The 19,908-nt window shown below is 41.7% G+C and overlaps 2 protein-coding genes across 2 annotated transcripts in view; one reads left to right on the forward strand and one right to left on the reverse strand.

Moving 5' to 3' along the window:
* Positions 1 to 4,483, reverse strand: part of tmc1 (transmembrane channel-like 1) — a 13,278-nt gene extending 8,795 nt beyond the window's left edge. Inside the window, exons 1-7 of the mRNA XM_017417160.3 lie at positions 3,699 to 4,483; positions 2,177 to 2,200; positions 1,325 to 1,790; positions 1,050 to 1,238; positions 880 to 970; positions 694 to 775; positions 376 to 482 (exon numbers count right to left, since the gene is read on the reverse strand). Coding sequence (XP_017272649.2) covers positions 376 to 482; positions 694 to 775; positions 880 to 970; positions 1,050 to 1,238; positions 1,325 to 1,790; positions 2,177 to 2,200; positions 3,699 to 3,960 — 1,221 coding nt within the window. The 5' untranslated portion in view covers positions 3,961 to 4,483. The remainder of the gene's footprint in view (positions 1 to 375; positions 483 to 693; positions 776 to 879; positions 971 to 1,049; positions 1,239 to 1,324; positions 1,791 to 2,176; positions 2,201 to 3,698) is intronic.
* A 6,775-nt stretch (positions 4,484 to 11,258) lies between these two features.
* On the forward strand, positions 11,259 to 17,465 carry zfand5a (zinc finger, AN1-type domain 5a). Its single transcript, XM_017417316.3, has 6 exons — positions 11,259 to 11,522; positions 14,238 to 14,399; positions 14,634 to 14,736; positions 14,847 to 14,932; positions 15,423 to 15,551; positions 15,670 to 17,465. Exons 2-6 carry the CDS (start codon positions 14,240 to 14,242, stop codon positions 15,816 to 15,818), a joined length of 627 nt encoding a protein of 208 aa, XP_017272805.1. The 5' UTR covers positions 11,259 to 11,522; positions 14,238 to 14,239; the 3' UTR covers positions 15,819 to 17,465.
* Positions 17,466 to 19,908: the final 2,443 nt, after the last annotated feature.

The following is a 19,908-nucleotide window of genomic DNA, read 5'->3' on the forward strand; positions in this document are numbered from 1 at the left end:
GGAGGAGCTGGCCCAAGTGGCTGGGGAGAGGGAAGTCTGGGTCTCCCTGCTTAGGCTGCTGCCCCCACGACCCGACCCTGGATAAGCGGAAGACAATGGATGGATGGATGGATTTAGTGGGTAATCAGATAATAATATTAGACCCCTGACTTTATATAATCAATCTTCTGTGAAAAAAAAATATTTTTTGACTGCCATGTTAAACATGGCTCTTGGTTTTGATAACTTTTTTGTTAACAATACTTTGGTGCACCTTAGCTCACAGAGTTTGGTATAAATAAAATGGACATTGACCTTATTAAAGAGAGAATCCTCCTGGGATGAATAAATAAATGTTAGGGTGCAGTAAAGATGTGTAGCAGTCAGGAGACATACCTCTGGTACCATAACCAGGCCAAAGGTCAGTCCAAACAGGATCATGTTGATGCCATACATCCACCTCAGGAAGATGAAGTATGAGGCGACTGAGGAACCAAAATGACCTGGATAAAATACAGAATGGAAATTATTTGTCAGAGAAAGGTGTCTGGTCAATATGGATAGGCCTAAAACTACTACAAAAAAAACTTTTTTAATTTTAGCCTTTTTGTTTTACTCACAAGGTTTGTTCACACTTATTTGTCTAGGTGGGAAATGAAAACTAAGATAGTGACGGAAAAGTTGTCTTAAAACTGAATCATGAAGCAAACTTACTTTCAATCTCCTTTATTTTCATCTCCCATGGGATGCAGGCAGTTTTGAAGTTTTCAAAGTCTCGCTGGAACTTCATCCACCTCTAATGACGTGAATTTTTTGTGTTTTGATGTCAGTTTTGAGTGAATCAAAGCAGCAGTATATGCTAGAAACATTTGTATCAAGTGAAATCCATTGTCTACTTGCCTTGGTCATCATCACCTTGTAGGCATAGAGCTTCCTGCCTTTTCCTTTCCCCAGAGCTCCTTCATATTTCTCCACAAACTCTTGAGACTCTCTAAAAGAAGGTATGTTCTCACTTAAAGTGTTACCAGCTGAACAAACAGAAGACATCTTAAAGAAATAAGTTAAAGTACCGTAAAGTGACGAGTTTCTTTTTCATCAACCACGGTTTTCCCCTCAGACTTTGGATCAGTTTCTTCTTCTCATCTACGGCCTCCTTCAGCTTCTCCAGCTCCTCTGGGGACAGAGACTCTGGCCTCACCTCCTCATCCTCGTTGGCATTTTCTTCATCGTCGCCTTCCTCGCTCGTCTCCTGATCTGAACTGAGACATCGAAGACTGCCGTGTTGGTGCACAAGACAATATTCACCTTACAACATGCAGAAGCCACAAAGCAACTGAAGTTTCACCTTGTTTCAACAACCTTCTTGTGCCTTTTCTTCTTCTTCTTCACTTGTGTTTTCTCTTTTGCCACGTGTTCACTTCCACCCTCCTTCCGCTCCCCTTTTTTGGCACTTCCATGTTTCTTTTTTCCTTTTTCATTTCTTTCTCCAGCTTCTCCCTCCATCTCATCGTCTGTCTTTTTTGTTTTTTCATTTTTGATGTTCTTCTTTGTTTTTGCTGTCTTGCGCCTGGTCGTTTGGCCTCGGCCTTCCTCGTCCCTCTTACTTCTTTTTGTTTCTTGTTCGTTTTTTGCACTTCTTCTCCTGCTCCTTTCTGTTTTCTTGTGCCTTGGCTGAAGCTCTTTTTCTCTGTCTGCTGATGAAGATGCTTCTTTTCTCCTGCTATTCTTCCTCCTCTTCTTCTCTCTGTCAGTATCTCTTCTTTGCCCTCTGTGTTTCTTCCTCTCATGTGCTTCTTGAAAATCATCTTCACCTGTAATAAAAGCATCAGTTCTGCTTTCATTCAGTAATTTGCTGCTCTTTACTACTGTTTTATGTTTCTTTGTTACTCTGTCGACCCAGAATTAGCTGAGTATTGTTAATTTGTCTCGACATGGTCTAATAATCTTATTTTAACTTGGGAAAAAGATTAAATGATGAACATGGGTGTGTGAGGTAAGGTGAGATTCAGAAAAGAGAACAATCTTCAAAACAAAACTTTATGTAATGTAAAGCACAATAAGAAATCTATCAGTTTGATATTTTTTATGTTTAGGACGATATTTTTTGCGTGCTTGCTGTAAAATAAAAAATAATCTGAATATTTAAAACTTCTATTTATAGTAACACATTTATGTAATAAATCAAGAGCCAACTAACCGGCAAAGTCCAGCTCAATGTCAGCTGTGGAGGAAAGAGAAAGTCACTGTAAAATCCACAGAGTTCGAAAAACAAGATATCTTCTGGAAGTACTGTCTTTGGCTGCACTTGTTCTCATTGTTTGTTTGTTTGTTTGTTGAAGAAGAACATTAACTTGCATAAGTTTGAGCAGCTTTGGTCAAAGGTTGCCCAAACTTATGCAAACATATTTCATATTTTTGAATAAATATGAAAAAAGTTGAATGATCAAGATTACCTCAAATTGAAAACAAATTATTAAAAACACTACAAAAACCAACAAAGCTTAATAGGGCACCATCTTTATTTAGTATAGTTTATTAATATTTATCTTTTGCTTCATTTTTTTGAAGATTTTTGTCCATTTTTCCTACAAAAAAAAAACTTCTAGTGCTATTTAAGCGCTCTGCCTTAAATGTTTCTTGATGCTGACGTTGAGACATCAGAGGAATGGCAACACCATAAGTAATGTTGTGAGTTTGCAGGAGTTTTGCTAAAATAACAAGGACATGAGTTTAAGGACCTTGTTAAAGATTGCTTGTAAGTTTATTTCTTTCTTTTTTGTACAGGAGTGGCATTATTTCAGTCTTTTTTATTTTGCACATTTGTCTTTGATTACATGAGATAAGCCTTCAGACCTTTACCTGTTGAAAAAAAATCTACTCATATATAACTGTTTAAGTTAATGCAAACCTTGAGATATTATGGACCTGCAACAGCTCGTCTCACGAGGTCATCCTGTTATAATCTCAGTTTTTATAAATCCTCTCCTTTTATGCTTTTAATGCCACACTGACCCCTTTCACTGGTCGAGTCAAACCTTCCTTATTGTGCACCTGGCTCCATTGTGCTGCTGTAAAACGGGGATGAAGAGGAAAACAAAGAGGACCACTGACAGTCTGAGCAGATATTTATGTAGTCGGCCTTTTGATGTGTGTCCTTACTGTAACCGGAGTGGGCAGCACGCGGGTCATTACGGTCGGGTGCAGCAGAGGGGCACAAAAGGAGCAAACAAAGGCCTAATGAAGGGGAGATGAGGTGGCCAAGCCCACGAGGACAGAGGAGACGGTCGAGGGCCGGGGGCCAGCTCCCAAAAGTTAAACAGGGTCAGAAGGAGGCAGGAATGCACCACAGAAAAAAATGTCTCTGGTTGATATTTTATTGTCTTATGGAGTAAAGCAAGTCTAGTAATGGTTTTAGCACAATCTTACTTTCACATTTATCCTACTTTCACACTGATAAAACAAAACTGCATCTTTGTCTAAAAAAGGCTTAAATAAGTCAACTTAGACCCTGTTTAAATAGGCAAAATTCAAATGCATTGCATTTTCATCAATAAATATGTAATACACACAAAAAAAGATAATGTTAAAGCATAATCAGTAATTAACACAACAGGGGAACTGGATGAATCTTGTTATTTTAGCAAAACTCCTGCATAAAATAATGTGAAACGCAGAAAAGCCATTTTCTTGCAGAAATATAAACATTGACAGGATCTTACTGTCATTCTCTGAGGGGATCAAACTGTCTCGAGGCATCTTCCTCTCATGGTCCTGTATCCCCTCGCAGAGTGACCCTGCAGCATCCAGAGGTGAAGTGAGCTGGAGACGAATGGAGCTGCAGGCTTTAATAGACCTCACCGCTGCTGCATCTTCTGCATCACAAGCGGGGGCCTCATCCAAGTACGTGCGCTGCCACAGAAACAAAACATGTAGGTGGGTGCGCGTGTCCTGAAGGGCCGGTGTGTGATGAGTAAGTTGCATGAGAAGTTCACTTTTTCCTCACCACCCATCCACCCGAAACAGGAACAATGATCAGATGGAAACCTTAGAGCCGTGCAATTTCACTAACAATCAATTATTCAAAACAGTTATGACTGCCTTTATGCAGCCGTGGGTGCATTTCTGAATAATTATGTATGCTTGCAAAGATTGTGTGTGTCAAGATGAATGAATGAAAGCCATAAGAACAGCAGGCTAAAGTGAGGATTAGGGTTCTTTGTGCACACATGTTTTATCATATCAAGTAGATGACATTGCTGTTGGACTTTATGCAGAAATAACTGTATAAAAAAGAAAATCCCATTTACCCAGCTGAATGTCTTCTAAAGTTTTTATTATTATTATGAAATAAATTGCACAGCTTTGTTGAGTTTTAGGCATGTCCTGTCAGTTTTTATCGATTCACACATCAAACAGTGACACATTTTGAAAAAGGCAGGACAAAGAGAGAAAAAAAAATGTGAAAAGTTATTAATAAAATATGATAAAAGATATAAGAAATAATGCAGCGTATCACCAACTAGGCATAAATCATTAGAAAAAACAGCATTACAGAGGTGCAATTTAATGTGTGCAGAAGTGAAGAAAAGATCAATAAAAGCTAAAATATAAAAGGAAAACATACAAATATGTATATTTGAGAACTCTTTGTCTGTGAAAACATAAATAAATTTAAACATGGAAAACTCGGAAGATAAAATGTTTTGAGAATTCTGGTTATTTTATGTAATGTGCATAAAAGCACACCACAGTGACGTAAAGAAACAATAGATTTCTGGTTGTGAACCTGCAGAGGGTGGTGTTGCCCCACACGGACTCCTGTGCAGCAGTGGGAGGACACCTCTCTGCCCTCTCAGACGTCACTCTTATCTTGATGTTTCGTGTTTTTCTATTTTCTTTGGGAGTGTGTGTGTGCAGGTGAAAGAGGTCGTCCAGGCCATTCAGGCATGGAAACATGATCAATCTTCTTGTAAAAGAAAACATTGCAAGAGAACGTGCCTCTATTAGCAGGTTAAAAAGACAAAGCAACAAGTTTACACTAAAACTGGTCATTTTTACCTTCAACATCTGAGTGATATAAGTGAGTTATATTCAGCCATATAGATTGTTTTTTAAGGTTTTTTACTGTCTAGATTTGTATATTTGAGATTTCTGAGTCCACCCACATAACAACATGTAAGAATGTAATTTATTGTTGGAAGCTCATTATTCCACAAACCAGCTAGTCAAGACAGCCCAGATACACTAGATTCACAGCAGCAGAACAGCAGCGTTAGTCCTCTGAATCATGAACCTTGACTACAAACACTTAGCTCAGTGAGCCTCAGTCAGAAAGCTCTGAACTGTTTTTGGTATTTCATGTGAAATCTCACAGCAGAAAACCTGTCAGGAAAACCACAGGTGCCCCTCAAAGATCTGTTCTTGCCCTCATTTCATTTCTGATTTTTAAAACGGTCAGTTCAGCCAAGATATATTTATTTCCTTATGATACAATTTAAACTGTGGCATGTTTCTGAACTATTCTTGTAGTATGTTTTTAAGTTACCACAGCTCTCTTTTGCTATTTAAATTATTTTTAAAGGAAAAAAAAATGAATAAAATTATTTGATCCTGTCCTAATTGCTTGATCCCTCTATTTTGGCTCCTTTAAGAGCTGTTTAAAAATGAGAAGAGTCCATTCAAATATCTAAAAAAGTGGCTTTAATAAAAAGCTACATTTAAATATTGACATCGTGTTTCAAATAGATAAAAACGCTTTAACCCAAACTAGGTTTATTTTCATTTAACCACTGTGTTTTCTTTAACGACTAGGAAATGTGCTTTATTTTTCTTATTTTAGGCTTCTTCTGGAGGAACTTCAAACCAAAACACTACCTTGTATTTTATATTGTCTTGTAAGAAATGAACTGAAAAAAAAAAACATTTTTGCTGGTAGAAAAATATGTTCTTTAGCTTCATATCTGTAAAACTGGCTGAGTTATTTGTGTGTTTCTTAAGATTAGATGGCAGTGGGTTGTGTTGAATCGAGTGGTGGTTATAGAGTTTCATTAAAATCCATCCCCTGATTTATGAGACATTTTGCTAACAGACAGTCGGGAAATAACATCATCGTCCACCCTTCATGGCAGCAGGTGTTAAGAAAAGAAAGAATAGCAACACGTCACTTGGGCCAACATGCAATTTCCATCCAGAACAAGCAGCTCGTGTGTCTGCGAGGCACCAGAGTTAATCATTACACCGCAGAGCTGCCTGAAAGGACTGAAAACATTTTGGCGTCAGCTCAGGAAATAATAAAAGTCAGCACGAGAGCTGATATTTTTTCTGATTGTTCTTTAAAGGGACCCACATCCATGAATTTGCAGCTACCAGAGTGCAGGGGTTAGTAAGTGACTCATCAATTTCTTGCAGCGATACAAAAGCAGCACCTAACAGACGAAGTGTCTGTCTCCAGGCTCCCTGGCTGCTAACCGCAGGCGGGTTGACTGAGGTCAACAGCTTGAACTTTAAATTAAATATGAGAAGTTGACAAAGGTTTGTACTGGGTAGAACGATCATTTGGGTAAGGTCATCAAACAAAATGAACCGTTCGCTGCAGGGGGCACAATTTCAATTAATTTGTTTAAAGCTCCTAGTTTGTTTTTGTTCTTTTTTTTCAGTGCTGTAATGGTGAAAATGCAAATGCACAAACTGCATCTCTAATAGGAAACCTGCCTGTCTTCCTCTATTCTTAGCAAAACACCCTAATTGGCATTAACGTCTCTTTGGTTAAACAACGGTTGAAGGTAAATGTAAAGCAGCAGGGAGTTCAGCCCAGAGGGTAAAACCTGGCTTGTTTATATCAGAGAAGGAAGGGAAGTGAGAGAAGAGCGCAGGTTATTCCAGGTGTGATTCAGACTGTAAACACAGCCTTGCTATAGGCATTGAAATGAGACATTCATCACATAGATACTTACAGTTTCAGTGCCATACAGTTTTGTTTTGTCACATTCAAAGCCATCTGGGGAGGCTGGTTGCTTTTGAGCAGTAAGACTAATTTAACAGTTTAAGGAAGGACTTCAATTATAAACTAGTTTAATAAGTTTCACCCATGTTAACAAAGCTTCAGTTCAAATCTTGTCCTTTCCACAGCTGAATATCTTCCTCCCTTGTTTCCCCCGTAACCAAGTTCCTTCTTCGTGCCTCTGTTTGCTTTTGAGGAAGAGATCAAATATGAAAAAAAGGCATTGAGGAAGGAAATTCAAGCCTTTTAATATATGAAAAGTAAGACAGAAACTGAGACAAATAGATGGCATGTGTGTAATGAGGAAATGTGTTGCTCAGGTTAAAGCATCATGTGTTTGCTGCTCACCGTCTGGGTGGGACAAAAAGAGAGCACAGTAAGCACGCGTGAGTAAAAGCAGCGTCATCAAGCTGGCAGGCAAACCCTGACGGACTCTGGGGGTTGTTGAGGGCAGGACTTGGCCTCTGAAACTGAAAGATTAGGAGGAAGAGGCGGAGAAGGCGTGGCCTGTCCCTGCAGTCAGAGAAGCACGTGGCCGTGCCCGGTTTGCACAAGGGAGCAGCAACAAAGAGCAGGCAGCCAGAAACACTGGACATCTGCTGCACACACATGTACACACACACTTACTTTCACATGCACACTCGCATGCAGGGGGAGGTGGTTGCACTTTATCGCAGCATGCAGGCGCGCGGTCATTCGCAGAACTGTGTCATGTATCAGCTGGAATAGGACAAACCCACACAGAACGGCTTGGAAACTTAAACAGCATTGTTGTTTTTGTCAAAATGTCGTGGACGTGCAGTTGCATGAGGAGGCAGCTCCTCCCCGCAGGTTTACCCCCCAGGACCGTTTTACTAAAACCACATGTGCACGCATACTTCACGCAAGACAGATCCAACAGTCATACAAATGCTCAAGCTGGAGAAAAAAACATGAAGGGAAGAGTTCAGATTGAGATTTCTACTTTGAGAGGTTTTGGAACTTCTTACTGGCCAGAAGTAATAAAGAAGGACTTCATAAATCATGAATCATCAATAATTTTGTTTTTATTTTTTGGGGGGATTTTTACCTCCTTTATTTATTTCAGTTTTACAACAACATAAATGCAAATCAATATATCATGGATTTAATAAATCCCACAGATGTGCTGCTCTTGAGAAGCATTTGTCTTTACTCGACACAGAGCAGGAAAAAGTACCAAGTCCTGGAGCAATGGTTCTGATCAGCCACAGAGCCGAGCTTATCGAGGCCCAGACACAGCTTCTGTAAATGGATAAGCTGCCATCTCCACTACTAGCTGCTTTATCAACAGTGTCTCGCCGCTCCAAGACCAGAGACAAGCAAGCTGTGCCTCTGTGTGCGTGCGTGTGTGTGTGTGTGTGTGTGTATAGTGGGCCAATATCTGCCTGGTAACTACAAACAGGCTGCTCCAGATTCACAGAAGTAATCCTCAAACACACACACACACACACACACACACACACACACATACGCAGACTGTAACACATGCCCACACAAAAAGATGGTTGTAAATTGTACAATCTGTTGTCATGGCAACATTCTCACTTTCAGTCTCTCACGTGCATCTGTCATGGTCGTGAGTATAAAAAAAAAGGAAAAAAGGAATGGATAAACACCTACATCCTCCCAAAACGCACTCTTATCCAGAGGCCGAGGCGTGACAGCGAGGGAGGGGGATGGGTGATGATACTCAACACCTCCTCAGTCTCTCCTCAGCTGCCCCCCAACCTCGCCTCCCCCGCTCCTCTCCCTGGAACCCATGAACCTTCACATACTAGCCACACACATGCTCCTTCTTCTCTGCTCTGTACAGGCCTGTGTTAACACGACACTCAAACACAAAGAGCTCAGTGTAAAACACAGACAGGGCTTCCTTTCCCCCCCCCCACCCGCCCCCCACCTTCTCCCTGTGCTTTACTTACTCACAGCTTTTGAGCTTAAGTCTGAACAATAGAGGAACGATTATTAACACAAAACAACTTTGAATACACATTTTACACAATGTTTGCGAAGCACGGCTCAGATTTGATTACTTTCATTGTCGTGATAAACTGACATCATGGGATAGAAAAAAAAAAAAAAAAGATTGTGTAAACATGTTTTTTTAGGCCTCTCTGATCGTGGTGACTCTCTTCCAGGAAAGGTCAAGAAGGTCCTTTCTATCGAGTGGTGATTTGATCAGTAGTCTCTTCTCAGACCTTTAAAACCCTCTGTTTGTGTTTTCTTTTGAAAATATACTGTAGGGTTTTTAAGAAATACCTATAAAATATAGTCACTTGAATGTAAAAAGCTAGTCAAAGAAATGAAGAACGTAACAGTGTCGTCAGAGGCCTCGCCCTAGGCTGTAAGACATCAACAAGTTGCTCGTTGTTCATCTGTGTACATGTTCAGTGTCTTCAGCCGCCGTCTGTGTGTTTAGGGTGAGAAAAAGAAAGCAAACTTCCCCCCTAAAAAGTTAGGTGAAATCCGGAGCGGCACCTATTTTTACTTTCACTTTGCTCCACTTCAGGTTTCTGTTTAAAACCTTCTGTGGCTTCCAGACTGTCCTATTCCACATTTCCATGAATCCACCCGTGACAGCATGTTCCTTCAGAGAGCACACGCTAACACACACACACCCCGAGTGTTTGCTTGCTCAACAGAGCTGCCGCAGCGCCCGGGGACGTGCGTCTGACGTAATACTGAAAAGGTGGAGGGGATAGGTTTAGACTTGTTGAACCTCTGGGCGAACTACACAACAGGAATAACCCACTGCGAGTAACTGGTTCCTTACATTTCACAACAGCAGGGCCAGCAAGTGACATGTTCTTACGCCTGTAGGTCTAAAAAAAAAAACCCCTAACAAATTTAAAAAAAAAAAAAAGAAAAACAGAAGTTAGGGTTAAACTTCCTTTAATAAAAATAGCTCATGTGATTTGTCTTACTGTGAGTCTTTCACTATAATGTCCGTTGATCAGCAGTTGGAACAGTTTTAGGTCGAGTCAGGAGTCCCAAGTCCTGCAGCTGACCCGGTCTAGTCAACAAAACTTCTGATTAACTTCCAGAAAATTTAATCACTTTTGGGTTTCCATCTTAACTATAATCAGGTAACAATGAACATTAGATATTCATCAGTTTACTGATCCTTTCTCTCAATATGATTATGAATTAGTTAACATATAAGATTGCTGATTTAGTCACAAGAATTCCTCATACAGTACACACATCTTCTTTGTGCACTTTACAAAGTTGAAAAAAACAATTTTCCTAATTGTCCACAGTGGTGGCTACAAACCTGTTTATACCCACAGAGCTATTTTGTTTTATAACAGATATGAAAATACCAGGATCTCTCGGGGCCAGTCAGCACTTATCTTTTTTAACCCCCACACATGTTTACACTCCCAACATTAACACAAGTGTGCTTGTGTATGCTTCTTTTCTGTTTGCACACTTCTGCAAGTTTCTATTCTGGCATAGATGCTAGAATAGAGAAGGCAAAGATTCAACACTTTGTTTGTTGTTATCTTAGTTTCAGGATGAGAACTGTGTTTGGGTTCATTTGAGCAGAAACTTTGAAGTTGGACACACAGTTATGATGATTTAGGTTGGGATTTGGAGCTTTTTTTTTAAAAAGTGTCGTCACAAGATTATGATTCTAGCTTTAAACATAGCATTGATAATCACAGTGCCGCTCCTGTTGGAATCCATCGGGAACAGGCTTTGGGGCGTCTTTAAACCCCTATGACTTGTTTTTTGTTGCCAGTAGAAGAAAAAAAAAGTGTTTACATTGCATATCTGTATAAAGAGCAAACCAGCTGCATATTGTTCAAGTTGTAAATCTGCACTGGTGTTGCTTGACTGTATGAATTACTTCACATGAGTCAGTTTAGGAACAATTTAACCAGTAATAAACTGCCTTTTTCAAAGGACAAACAGTCCGGACAGGATTTCCCTGGTAGTCATGCTTTATCATAATAATAATAATAATAATAAATATTATTTAATGGTCGTTCATTCATGCTTCCATTTAGGAGGATTACTCAGTAAATGGATTCGTGTCCTTGTGGGTGGATGACGAATAGACATGTAATAACGCAATCCTGGCTTTGCGCATGCGCACACCTGACTCCCCTCCCCCTCCCCCCCTCCTCGTGCCCTCCCACAGTCAGACAGAACAGCACCGAGCCGCTCGGGGGCTCCGCAGGCAGCCAATGAAGGCACGTTGTTTTACCCGTGACATCATCCACCACTCCTCTAGCTAAAGAAGGAAACAAACATCCATCCAGAGGAGGACGGGACACGGAGAGAGGAAGGAGGAAAGGCAAGGAGGCCGCCGAGGAGGGGGGACAGCCAGACCCGTTTTAAAGCCGCCTGACGGAGAGGACAACGAGGCGCGGACGAACAAAAAAAAAAAAAAAAGAAGAAAGAAAAAGGACCTTACCTGGACCCGCAACGGTCGACGGTTTTCCGCTCCAACGGTCGCTTTTTTTCTTGTCGTCTCGCGAGAAATTCAACCCCCCACCACCACCATTTTCAGCAGGTGATTATCTTTATTAGTTTGGTCATTTTCGGAGTTTTTAAAGCGAGTTTACTTTGTCGAGGTAAAGAACTAAAAGCTGTAGGTGTTTCTGAGGGGATCGTGGCGACCTTTAACTGAGGCTTAAAAGGTCAGGCGGTGTGTGGGGTTTGAGTGGCCAACAACCTTGTTATTTTATTATTAATATTACTATTATTCTGTCTTTAACTTACCATCAACGTGTTTCTCTACCTGACTCGAAATATCACAAGTCTTTGAACGTGACTCTGGTTGAATCAGGAAAAAAAAAACAAGAAGGGAGGGAGCTAGTCCTGGTTTCTGTCTCTTGTTTTTCAGCTTGTCCCGAGCTGGGGGATGGGGAACCAAAGCCTGTTAATTCCCGTCTAGAAATAGAAAATTTATAAGCCGAATAGGCAAGCAGAGCGAGAGACTTGCTCTCAAATTACCGCACGGCTTTTCGCTTAAACATTAAAACTCATCTTTGTGCGGTTGTTTCTGCTGCTCGATGGTAAAAGACTTTGCGGGAGCCGTCTACTAAGTGACTAATTGTGATTGTACAGCCATTTTGGTTAACATTGCTTTGTTGAGAAGACAGAAGGGGGAAAAAATGCCTACGAGCACAAAAGCTGCGATAAATGCGAGGTAGGGAACGATGTCTAAACAGGAAGCAAGGAGACAGCAGACAAAGGAGGAAGGAAGAAACAAAGGGAGCAGAGAGACCTCACAGTCTAGACTCTGGGTTGTTTCACAAATTATCACTGCTGATGCCTTCCTGTCAGTCTGAGCTTCTTTTAAAAACGCTGTGCCATTTGATTCAGGTGAGTAGTTGCCCAAACAAAGCTGCTGTGGACTCTTTCAGGCCTGCCCTTCGCTGTGACTCAGGAGTTTCTAACCCAGCGGGCCCTGAAATATGAGCCAAGTTTGCCGATGATAAAGAAGCACAGTCTCCCCCCCTTTGTTTGCCCGAGATTAGTCCACATATGTTCCCTTTTCAGAGTGGCCCAACTTGTCCTCAGCTCTGAAACCGCTGCGAAATGTCAAGACAGAGCAGCTCTTACAGGCGTCTTATGTTTGAGGAAACTGTGGTTGTGTCTTGTGCTGGAAAGCCCCTGGCATGCCCTGTCAGATATGCTTTATAGCACACACTGCGTGCCTCGTTAATGTTGTACCCAAGATCAGTTCGGGACGTAGTGGTGTCAGATTGTTTAAATGCAGGACTTCACTCTGTTCCTGTTCTCGAGAAGTCTCTGTTTTTAGGCGACGTGACAGCTCGGAGTCCTCCCAGCCATTGTTCCTTTGTGCCAGAAAGTTAGCAGTTGTGGTTAAGCGTTCACTTCGAGGCCCTCGTTCACTGGTTCACTTTCCGAGTTGTCTCCTGCAGTCCATGCTGAAGCTATATTAACGCTGTAAGGGCATTAAAATGTTCCTTTGAGCTCTACTCTAGCTACAGTCGGTGTCCCTGTCTGGTATTTTTCAGCAGTCAGGAGTTGGAACACGTGACACGAGTGACAGAGGTCTTTGTGGGCTTTTCCAAGGAAACACTTTGTTGACACAGCAGTAGCTCTTTAAAGGAACAAAGAAGGAAATTGGATTTAGGCGTCTGCTCGGGGTTTTGAGGCATTTGTTAGTTGGGGTACCTGAAATAAACTTGCACCTGCCAGCTTCTCCTTGAACACTCGTCTTGTTTTTGTGCCTTCAGACCAAAACAAGCAACCAGCTGTCCGTGTTGGTTGTTGACAAGGCAAACGCGACGCTGCTGCTCTGTGATTAGATGAATGGTAGAATGTGGGCGGGCGGAATGCTTTTCACCTGAATTATCTACGTCTTCCTGTCTCTGTCTTCGTCATAGGTGCTTTTGATCTGTTGCGTAAAACGTCAGCGTCTCCCATTACACAACTTCCTGTTGTATTGTAGCAGAGGCAGGCGACAGCGTCACAGGACTACTTGTTCTGCCAAACTGCACTCACACAGGGTTTGTTTATCGGTTGAGCAAGCAGTGAAAGGTGGGGGTTTCGCCGTACCTTGTGTGACGAGGAACACAAGGAGACGTTTCCTGTAACAGCCGACCTACTTAATTTGGTATCTTCTGGTAAACGGAACACCGTTCCACCTGATGAGAAATGTTTGTTCTTTCATGAAGCGACCGCCGGTGAGTCAGAGCCTCAGTTCGCGTCTAGATGGAGGAAGTGCAGTGCCCTGATAAGGGAATGTTGTGAATATTCAAAACTGTTCCTCTAGTTTACCCCAAGAGCGATCAGATGGTTCGTTAAGGGTCATCCACAAATAACGTCATGTGTTTTAGTTATGGGGAAATAACCGTGAGGATCTTTCTGAAGAGGCATACAAATAGATTTTGGGAATGGCAGTTTCTACTGTTCTCAGAGCTGCCACAAGGGTTCAAGGGCTGGAGGAGATAAAGGGGGGGAGGAGGGACGTGGTGAACAAAGCTGTGGGACACAGGAGTCTGGTTTAAGCCGAAAGTGCTGAACAGAACAGGGTTGTTTGTTCTCTGGGCTTCCTGTGGTGAAGCACTCATTACAGTATTCAGACAGAAGGGCGAGTCAAAACAAACATGTTGTTGGATTTTCATAATGTGATTCTTTGGGTTATCAGTCCGCCCTTCTGTGGTCGACTCAGGCCGAGGTGCCTCTCCTCCAGCAGCTGCTTTTCTCCTGCGCCTGTCGGGTCTAATAAGCATTCTCACTCCGTCTCTGCTAGCAATGGCTCAAGAGACCAACCAGAGCCCGGTCCCCATGCTTTGTGCCACCGGCTGCGGTTTCTATGGCAACCCACGGACCAATGGCATGTGCTCTGTGTGCTACAAGGAACACCTGACGCGACAGCAGAGCAGCGACCGCATGAGCCCCCTCAGCCCAATGGGTAAGACAGCAAAGAAAAATCCCACCCACCCACGCAAAACTTAGACTTTGTTTTTTCTACTGGTTCTGATATTTAAAATGAAGTGGTGCATTTTACATTAATATACCTTTTATGTATATCATATTTTATATAGTTTAGAAATAAAGTCAAGTCAGTGTATTGCAGGACATGGTTTGAATGTTTATTTTACTTCAGATGTCGCTGTTTTGACTTACCTCCTTTGTCCTTATTAAGGCTCCACTGCTAGTCCTACCTCAGAGGCCTCAGCCATCCAGAGACTAGAAGCCAGTCTAGCCAAGGTTGATGCCTCCCCTGCCTCTTCACCAGACATGTCTAGGTCAGTGGGGTCTAGTGTTTACTCTTTGAGCTAGTTGGAGAATCCTCCTCAAATCTAAGCCCGTGTGGTCGTCCAACTGACCGGTTTCTCTTCAAAAATTGCTCTTGCAGGACTGTTCAAGGGTCTCTTCCTGTAACTCAACAGATGACAGAGATGAGCATCTCCAGAGAGGACAAGCCTGAACCCCTAGAGCCTGGTAAAATGCACACAAACATGTTTGTGTAACAAGACACTTCTTGGAGCATATTGTGACACACACATGCACACTGTTGAAAGCTGACAGACATCTTAAGACAAGCTTTGATTCGAAGGCGTCGTTGCAGCCTCGGTTTATTTTCGATGCTTTGCTGCGTACCTTAAACTCAACAGTTGGTTTTTACTTACATCCTCCAAGAAGGAGATGGTGCCTAAAAATAAGCCTGTTTAAAAATATCTCTAAAGCGCAGGACACTCAGATTTGTTCCCGCCTGCTGGAGTCTTTCTTAGAGTAGTGTACTGGATTCTGCCAAGAGCACGAGACCGTTCAGAGAAAAGAGACAAATACGTTATTTATGCAAATTTATAGACTCAAATACTTATACTTAAATCTGTTTGTATAGCTTATATCATTAAACATTATGCTTTTTGCTGCTATTGTGAACTACATATACCTAATGTTGCCTGTTTCTGTGATCTTTTGTGTGCAGTTGTAAATCAGCCTGCTGCTTCTAGCCCAACTCCTGTAGCTTCCTCTAGCACCGAAGAAAGCAAGAGTGACACCCCCAAACCTAAGAAGAACAGGTGCTTCATGTGCCGCAAAAGGGTGGGCCTCACAGGTGAGCGGGGCAGGGGATAGAGGGTCATCTGGTGCAAAAACCTGTTTTTTTTGTTGTTTTTTTTTTTCCAACTCCCTGTTTCAGTTCAGCCTTTAACCTTTGACATTTGTGCTCCCAGGGTTTGACTGTCGCTGTGGCAACCTGTTCTGTGGCATCCATCGATACTCCGACAAGCACAACTGTCCCTACGATTACAAGGCCGAGGCAGCTGCTAAGATCCGTAAAGAGAATCCTGTGGTCGTTGCTGACAAGATCCAGAGAATATAGATTTTTTGTTTCGTTTTTTTTAAGAAAGAAAGAAGAAAACAACGGCCGAGTTGTCGATGAGGAAACACCTTGAGAAAGACTGGAGTATGAGTGCGACCCTTTGAAATGAGCGCCGGCATGAGTGATTGATGATCGAGGAGACTTGATGATTTTCAGAATAACAAACTCAAGAAAAAAATGGAGAAAAAAAGGAGAAAAAAATCCTGTTTGATGGACATGCATGAATGATCACTTTTCTCTTTTTTTGTCTCATTTATTAGTTTGTTTCATTAATTTTTTTTTTTGTGGTGTAAATTTGCCGCTTTCGAGTCCTTTTTGTTTTTTTTAAGAATAAATGTCTCATTAAGAGCAGACCAGGCAAACTGTCCAGGATGCGCTGTGCTCCTCTCACCCAGACCAGGTGCCACTTTGTGCCAAAACTGTCATTTCACCGAACCCTGCTGTGTGTCAGACGCTGGCAGGTCAGATTATCCAACAACAACAACAAAAAAAGCTCCTCTGGCTGTCCCTCAACCGGAAGAAAATAACTGTCACCATCGTCGCACAAGAGGATTTCTTTAGTTTGTCTTTCCTAGCTTTATCTACCTCAGAGCTGCTGTGTTGAGCTTCGCTGTCTTCCCCCACACTTCATCATCAGCTTTGACCCTCTGATCAGCTTGATTGTCTGGTTGTAACAACACCGTTTCCATTACTAGTTGGGGGACTCAAACAAAATCCACTTTTCTTTAGATCAAACCGTTTCAAATGGACACATAGAGTCCCGGTCTCAGATTCCAATCCAGCGCCTGGCGCGGGGCCGTGCGCACTGACGCGTGGCCTGAGAGGAAGGACAGCAGCCATCCCTGAGGGGCCTGGTGGGTGGTGTTTAGTCTGCAGTGTTGTTGGGGCCTAAATGAACGGAAGAACTGCATGAGTTACTCTTCGTCTGACATTAGTGTTTAAGAAGTATCGCTCACTTGTTTGGGGTTTTTGGGGAGTTTTATTTCCAGAGAATCGATTATCGGATGTTTTAATTGTCCTGACGTCGCCGTGCGGATTCGGTGCATTTAATTATTTGATTTTATGCGCTAACACAACGTTCATGTGAGCACAGTGTGTGTGTGTGTGTGTGTGTGTGTGTATGTGGGTGTGTGTTGGAACGTGGCTGTGATGTCCCCGACCCCCCCAGTGGTTTTAGCTGTTGAGCTACCTGGTTTATCAGCACATGTTTACAGAAGTACAGGAGCATGCCAGAGCTAGATTTATGAAAAATAATAGATTAGTCGTAACTTCTCACCTGTCCGTTGATCTGTGTGTCTGCTATAGAACGCTGTAGAGAACGTGTGTGTGTGCGTGTGCATGAGCACATGTCTGTGCTTAAAAAAGTACGTTTTCACAGCTGCCCGACACATGTATGTTTGTGACTTGTTACTTTCTCCTTGTGAGGATCTTTTTTTTTTTTTTTTTTCATTTTAATAACTGTGTATCTGCTTGAGTTCCTGTTTTTCTTTTTCTGACTCTTAGTTATATGCAAATTTGTACAAAAAAAAAGAAAAAAAACAACAACAACAACAAACTGTGTTGATATTTATGTATTACATATAATCTTGCTATCCAGCAGTACAACAGAATAGTATCATGTAAATAAAACTGTACAGAGAGAGATAACCGAGCCTCACTGTGTTGACTTGCTCCGCCATTTATTTCACAGTTGTTGGAGTCTGTGTGTGCCGCATTTTAGTGAATCTGTGCAGGGAAAGGGGAGCTGGAAGATAGTTTTTAATCATACGGAGTAGCAGACGCTAATAGATGCTTAATAGGGAACAAACTAAATCCAGTCATGACAGAAATAGCGTTTTAGCTGTGTGGACGTGACCTTCTAATGCCTTACCTTGGCTAACCTGCCCTAAAAACTAAACCTGACTCCAGAGATTCAAACCTCGTCTGGGTCAAACAAGAAATATTAATCCCTATATGCTGGAAAAATGGGATCCCGTTCCACTTTATCCAGGGATTAACACCGTGCGTGCGCAGCCCTGGTCGTGTCTGTCTTGTGGAGACAGCGTGGGTTTTTTTCTTCTTTTTTTTCATACTACTAATGGGAACTCCAGGACATCATGTGTTCACAGATGACATCACAGCAACAGCTGCTCGGACAGCTGTGGCTGGACTCATGTGACGTTCCTGTGACAGAAAGCTACAAAGAGCACATTGTCCCGACACAGGAGCTTTGGGAAAGTTGTGTTGGGCCGCATCATGTGGGAAAACAATCAGATTCTTCCAAGTATTAAACAATTAAGTGTACACTCATCCGTGTGTCATTTTAACTAAAAGGAACAGTAGTTACACCTGATGGTTGGTGAGATAAATTGACTTAAAGCGCACGAAACAACTGCAGATATGTATAATGCTTTAGTTTTTGAATAATAAAATTATCAATGAAGTACAAGAAAGGAAATAACACAAATATTAACCTTTAAAACTAAGAACAGTCCTCCTTGTGAGGCTCTACAGTCACTAAGGAGTACAAATTTTATACAAAAATCCCAACTTTGCATTACTGCACAAGCAGACTGACATCTACCCCCTTCATGTTATTCACTGCCTCTGTTACGGTGTCCCTATGATCATTATAATGGGTCCATCTTCTTAAATAAACCTGCCTGTTTTAGGATTCAAGTTCATCTTTCCATGCTTTGCAGTTTCTGTACATTCTTTTTGTTTTTATGAACTTCTTCTTAGTTACAGATTTTCCAACAATCAAGTACCGGTCACTGGCAGTCAGAGGCACCACCCTGGAGAGGCCAGAGGGGTAGTTCCCCCACCGTATAAATTTTCATGTAATTTTCTCCCAGTGACTTGAACTGGACGTACTTAATTGTGTTCTGCGAATGTTTTATCCACCCTCCGATAGTTGGCCTTATTCTCCTATTTTGCTTTGGTTTGTTGATAACTCCTAATATGATCGTAGGGATAACTAAACTGTAGCAATCAGTTTTGTTTCAGTCCTAGATTTAAACGTAAACAACAGGAGATGGATTAAACTTGTGTTGCTTTCTTCATTTCAGTTTTTAGCGCTGCTGGAATAGGCCTTAACTTGAACATAGTGGAAGAAATGTTGATTTCAAGTCATATTTGTCTGTAAGTGTCTGAAAATGTGCCGAAATGCCTCAAAATAACCAAAGTTTGTAACGGCTATCAATCTGGGCCAAAATAAATATTATTATTATTATTATCTAAGTATCTTTAAGTATCATATGTGAAGGTAAATCTAAGATGGTTAAGTCTTTTTTCCCCCATTTTACCTCAGATCACAGTTATCTCAGTTGTGCAGATTTGTAATAATTTTGCCAAAATGGTACAAAGTAAGTTGTTATGTGTCTTACCCTAAGGCTTGTAGCTCTTCCATGTAAACCCTAAAAACACCACGGCTTTTAACTGTGTGTGCCACATGTGCAAAAGATTTAAACACACACACCCCTTCACTGGGAATATGTGTGGCCTTCCTCCCGTCCTTTACTGGATGCGCCAAACTTTAAAAGCTGCCTCAGGAGATGTGAGACAAGATTCTGACGTGCTGAAAGAGACAGATGTTGGCGCCAGATGTGCGACGGATGTCCCACTTATCCAGCAGTCAAATGGCGTATTTTTAGTCAAGCTGCTGCAGATGCTGAAACCCGTCCTCCGTCACCTTCCTCCTTGTGTTTATGCTCCCATTACAGCTGCATTAGGTTGTCACTGCAGAATTGTTTGCTTAAATATTTAACCCTAAGTCTGATTTTTCACAAATAAACACAGACGAGAACATTTAGCAACCATGTAAAATAAAAAAAAGACCTTGTAAGAAGAAGAAACAAGAATCTGACCCAGTGGGAATGTTGTATTGAGCAGAGCAGGTGGATGATGATGATAGTGATGATGGTGATGATGAGTTCCTGCGGTGCACATGTTGCTTTCAGTGCTGCCATCTGGCTGTGAGAAACGTAAGACATCTATGTCTCACTCAGACTAAGATTTAAAGCTCATATGACTGAGTACGTCATGCCACATGGCTGATATGTTAACAATAATAGAGAGGGAGGTTTTTTTTCTCCTTCTTGTTGTTATTAGC

Source organism: Kryptolebias marmoratus, linkage group LG1 (assembly GCF_001649575.2).
Source record: "Kryptolebias marmoratus isolate JLee-2015 linkage group LG1, ASM164957v2, whole genome shotgun sequence".
Taxonomy (NCBI): Eukaryota; Metazoa; Chordata; class Actinopteri; order Cyprinodontiformes; family Rivulidae; genus Kryptolebias; species Kryptolebias marmoratus.

Bases quoted from the DNA above. Each gene is read 5' to 3' on its own strand.
- zfand5a (XM_017417316.3), top strand. From the start codon at position 14,240: ATGGCTCAAGAGACCAACCAGAGCCCGGTCCCCATGCTTTGTGCCACC. The intron at 14,737-14,846 runs GTCAGTGGGGTC...TTGCTCTTGCAG, and splicing joins TCTTCACCAGACATGTCTAG to GACTGTTCAAGGGTCTCTTC. The intron at 14,933-15,422 runs GTAAAATGCACA...TTTTGTGTGCAG, and splicing joins GCCTGAACCCCTAGAGCCTG to TTGTAAATCAGCCTGCTGCT.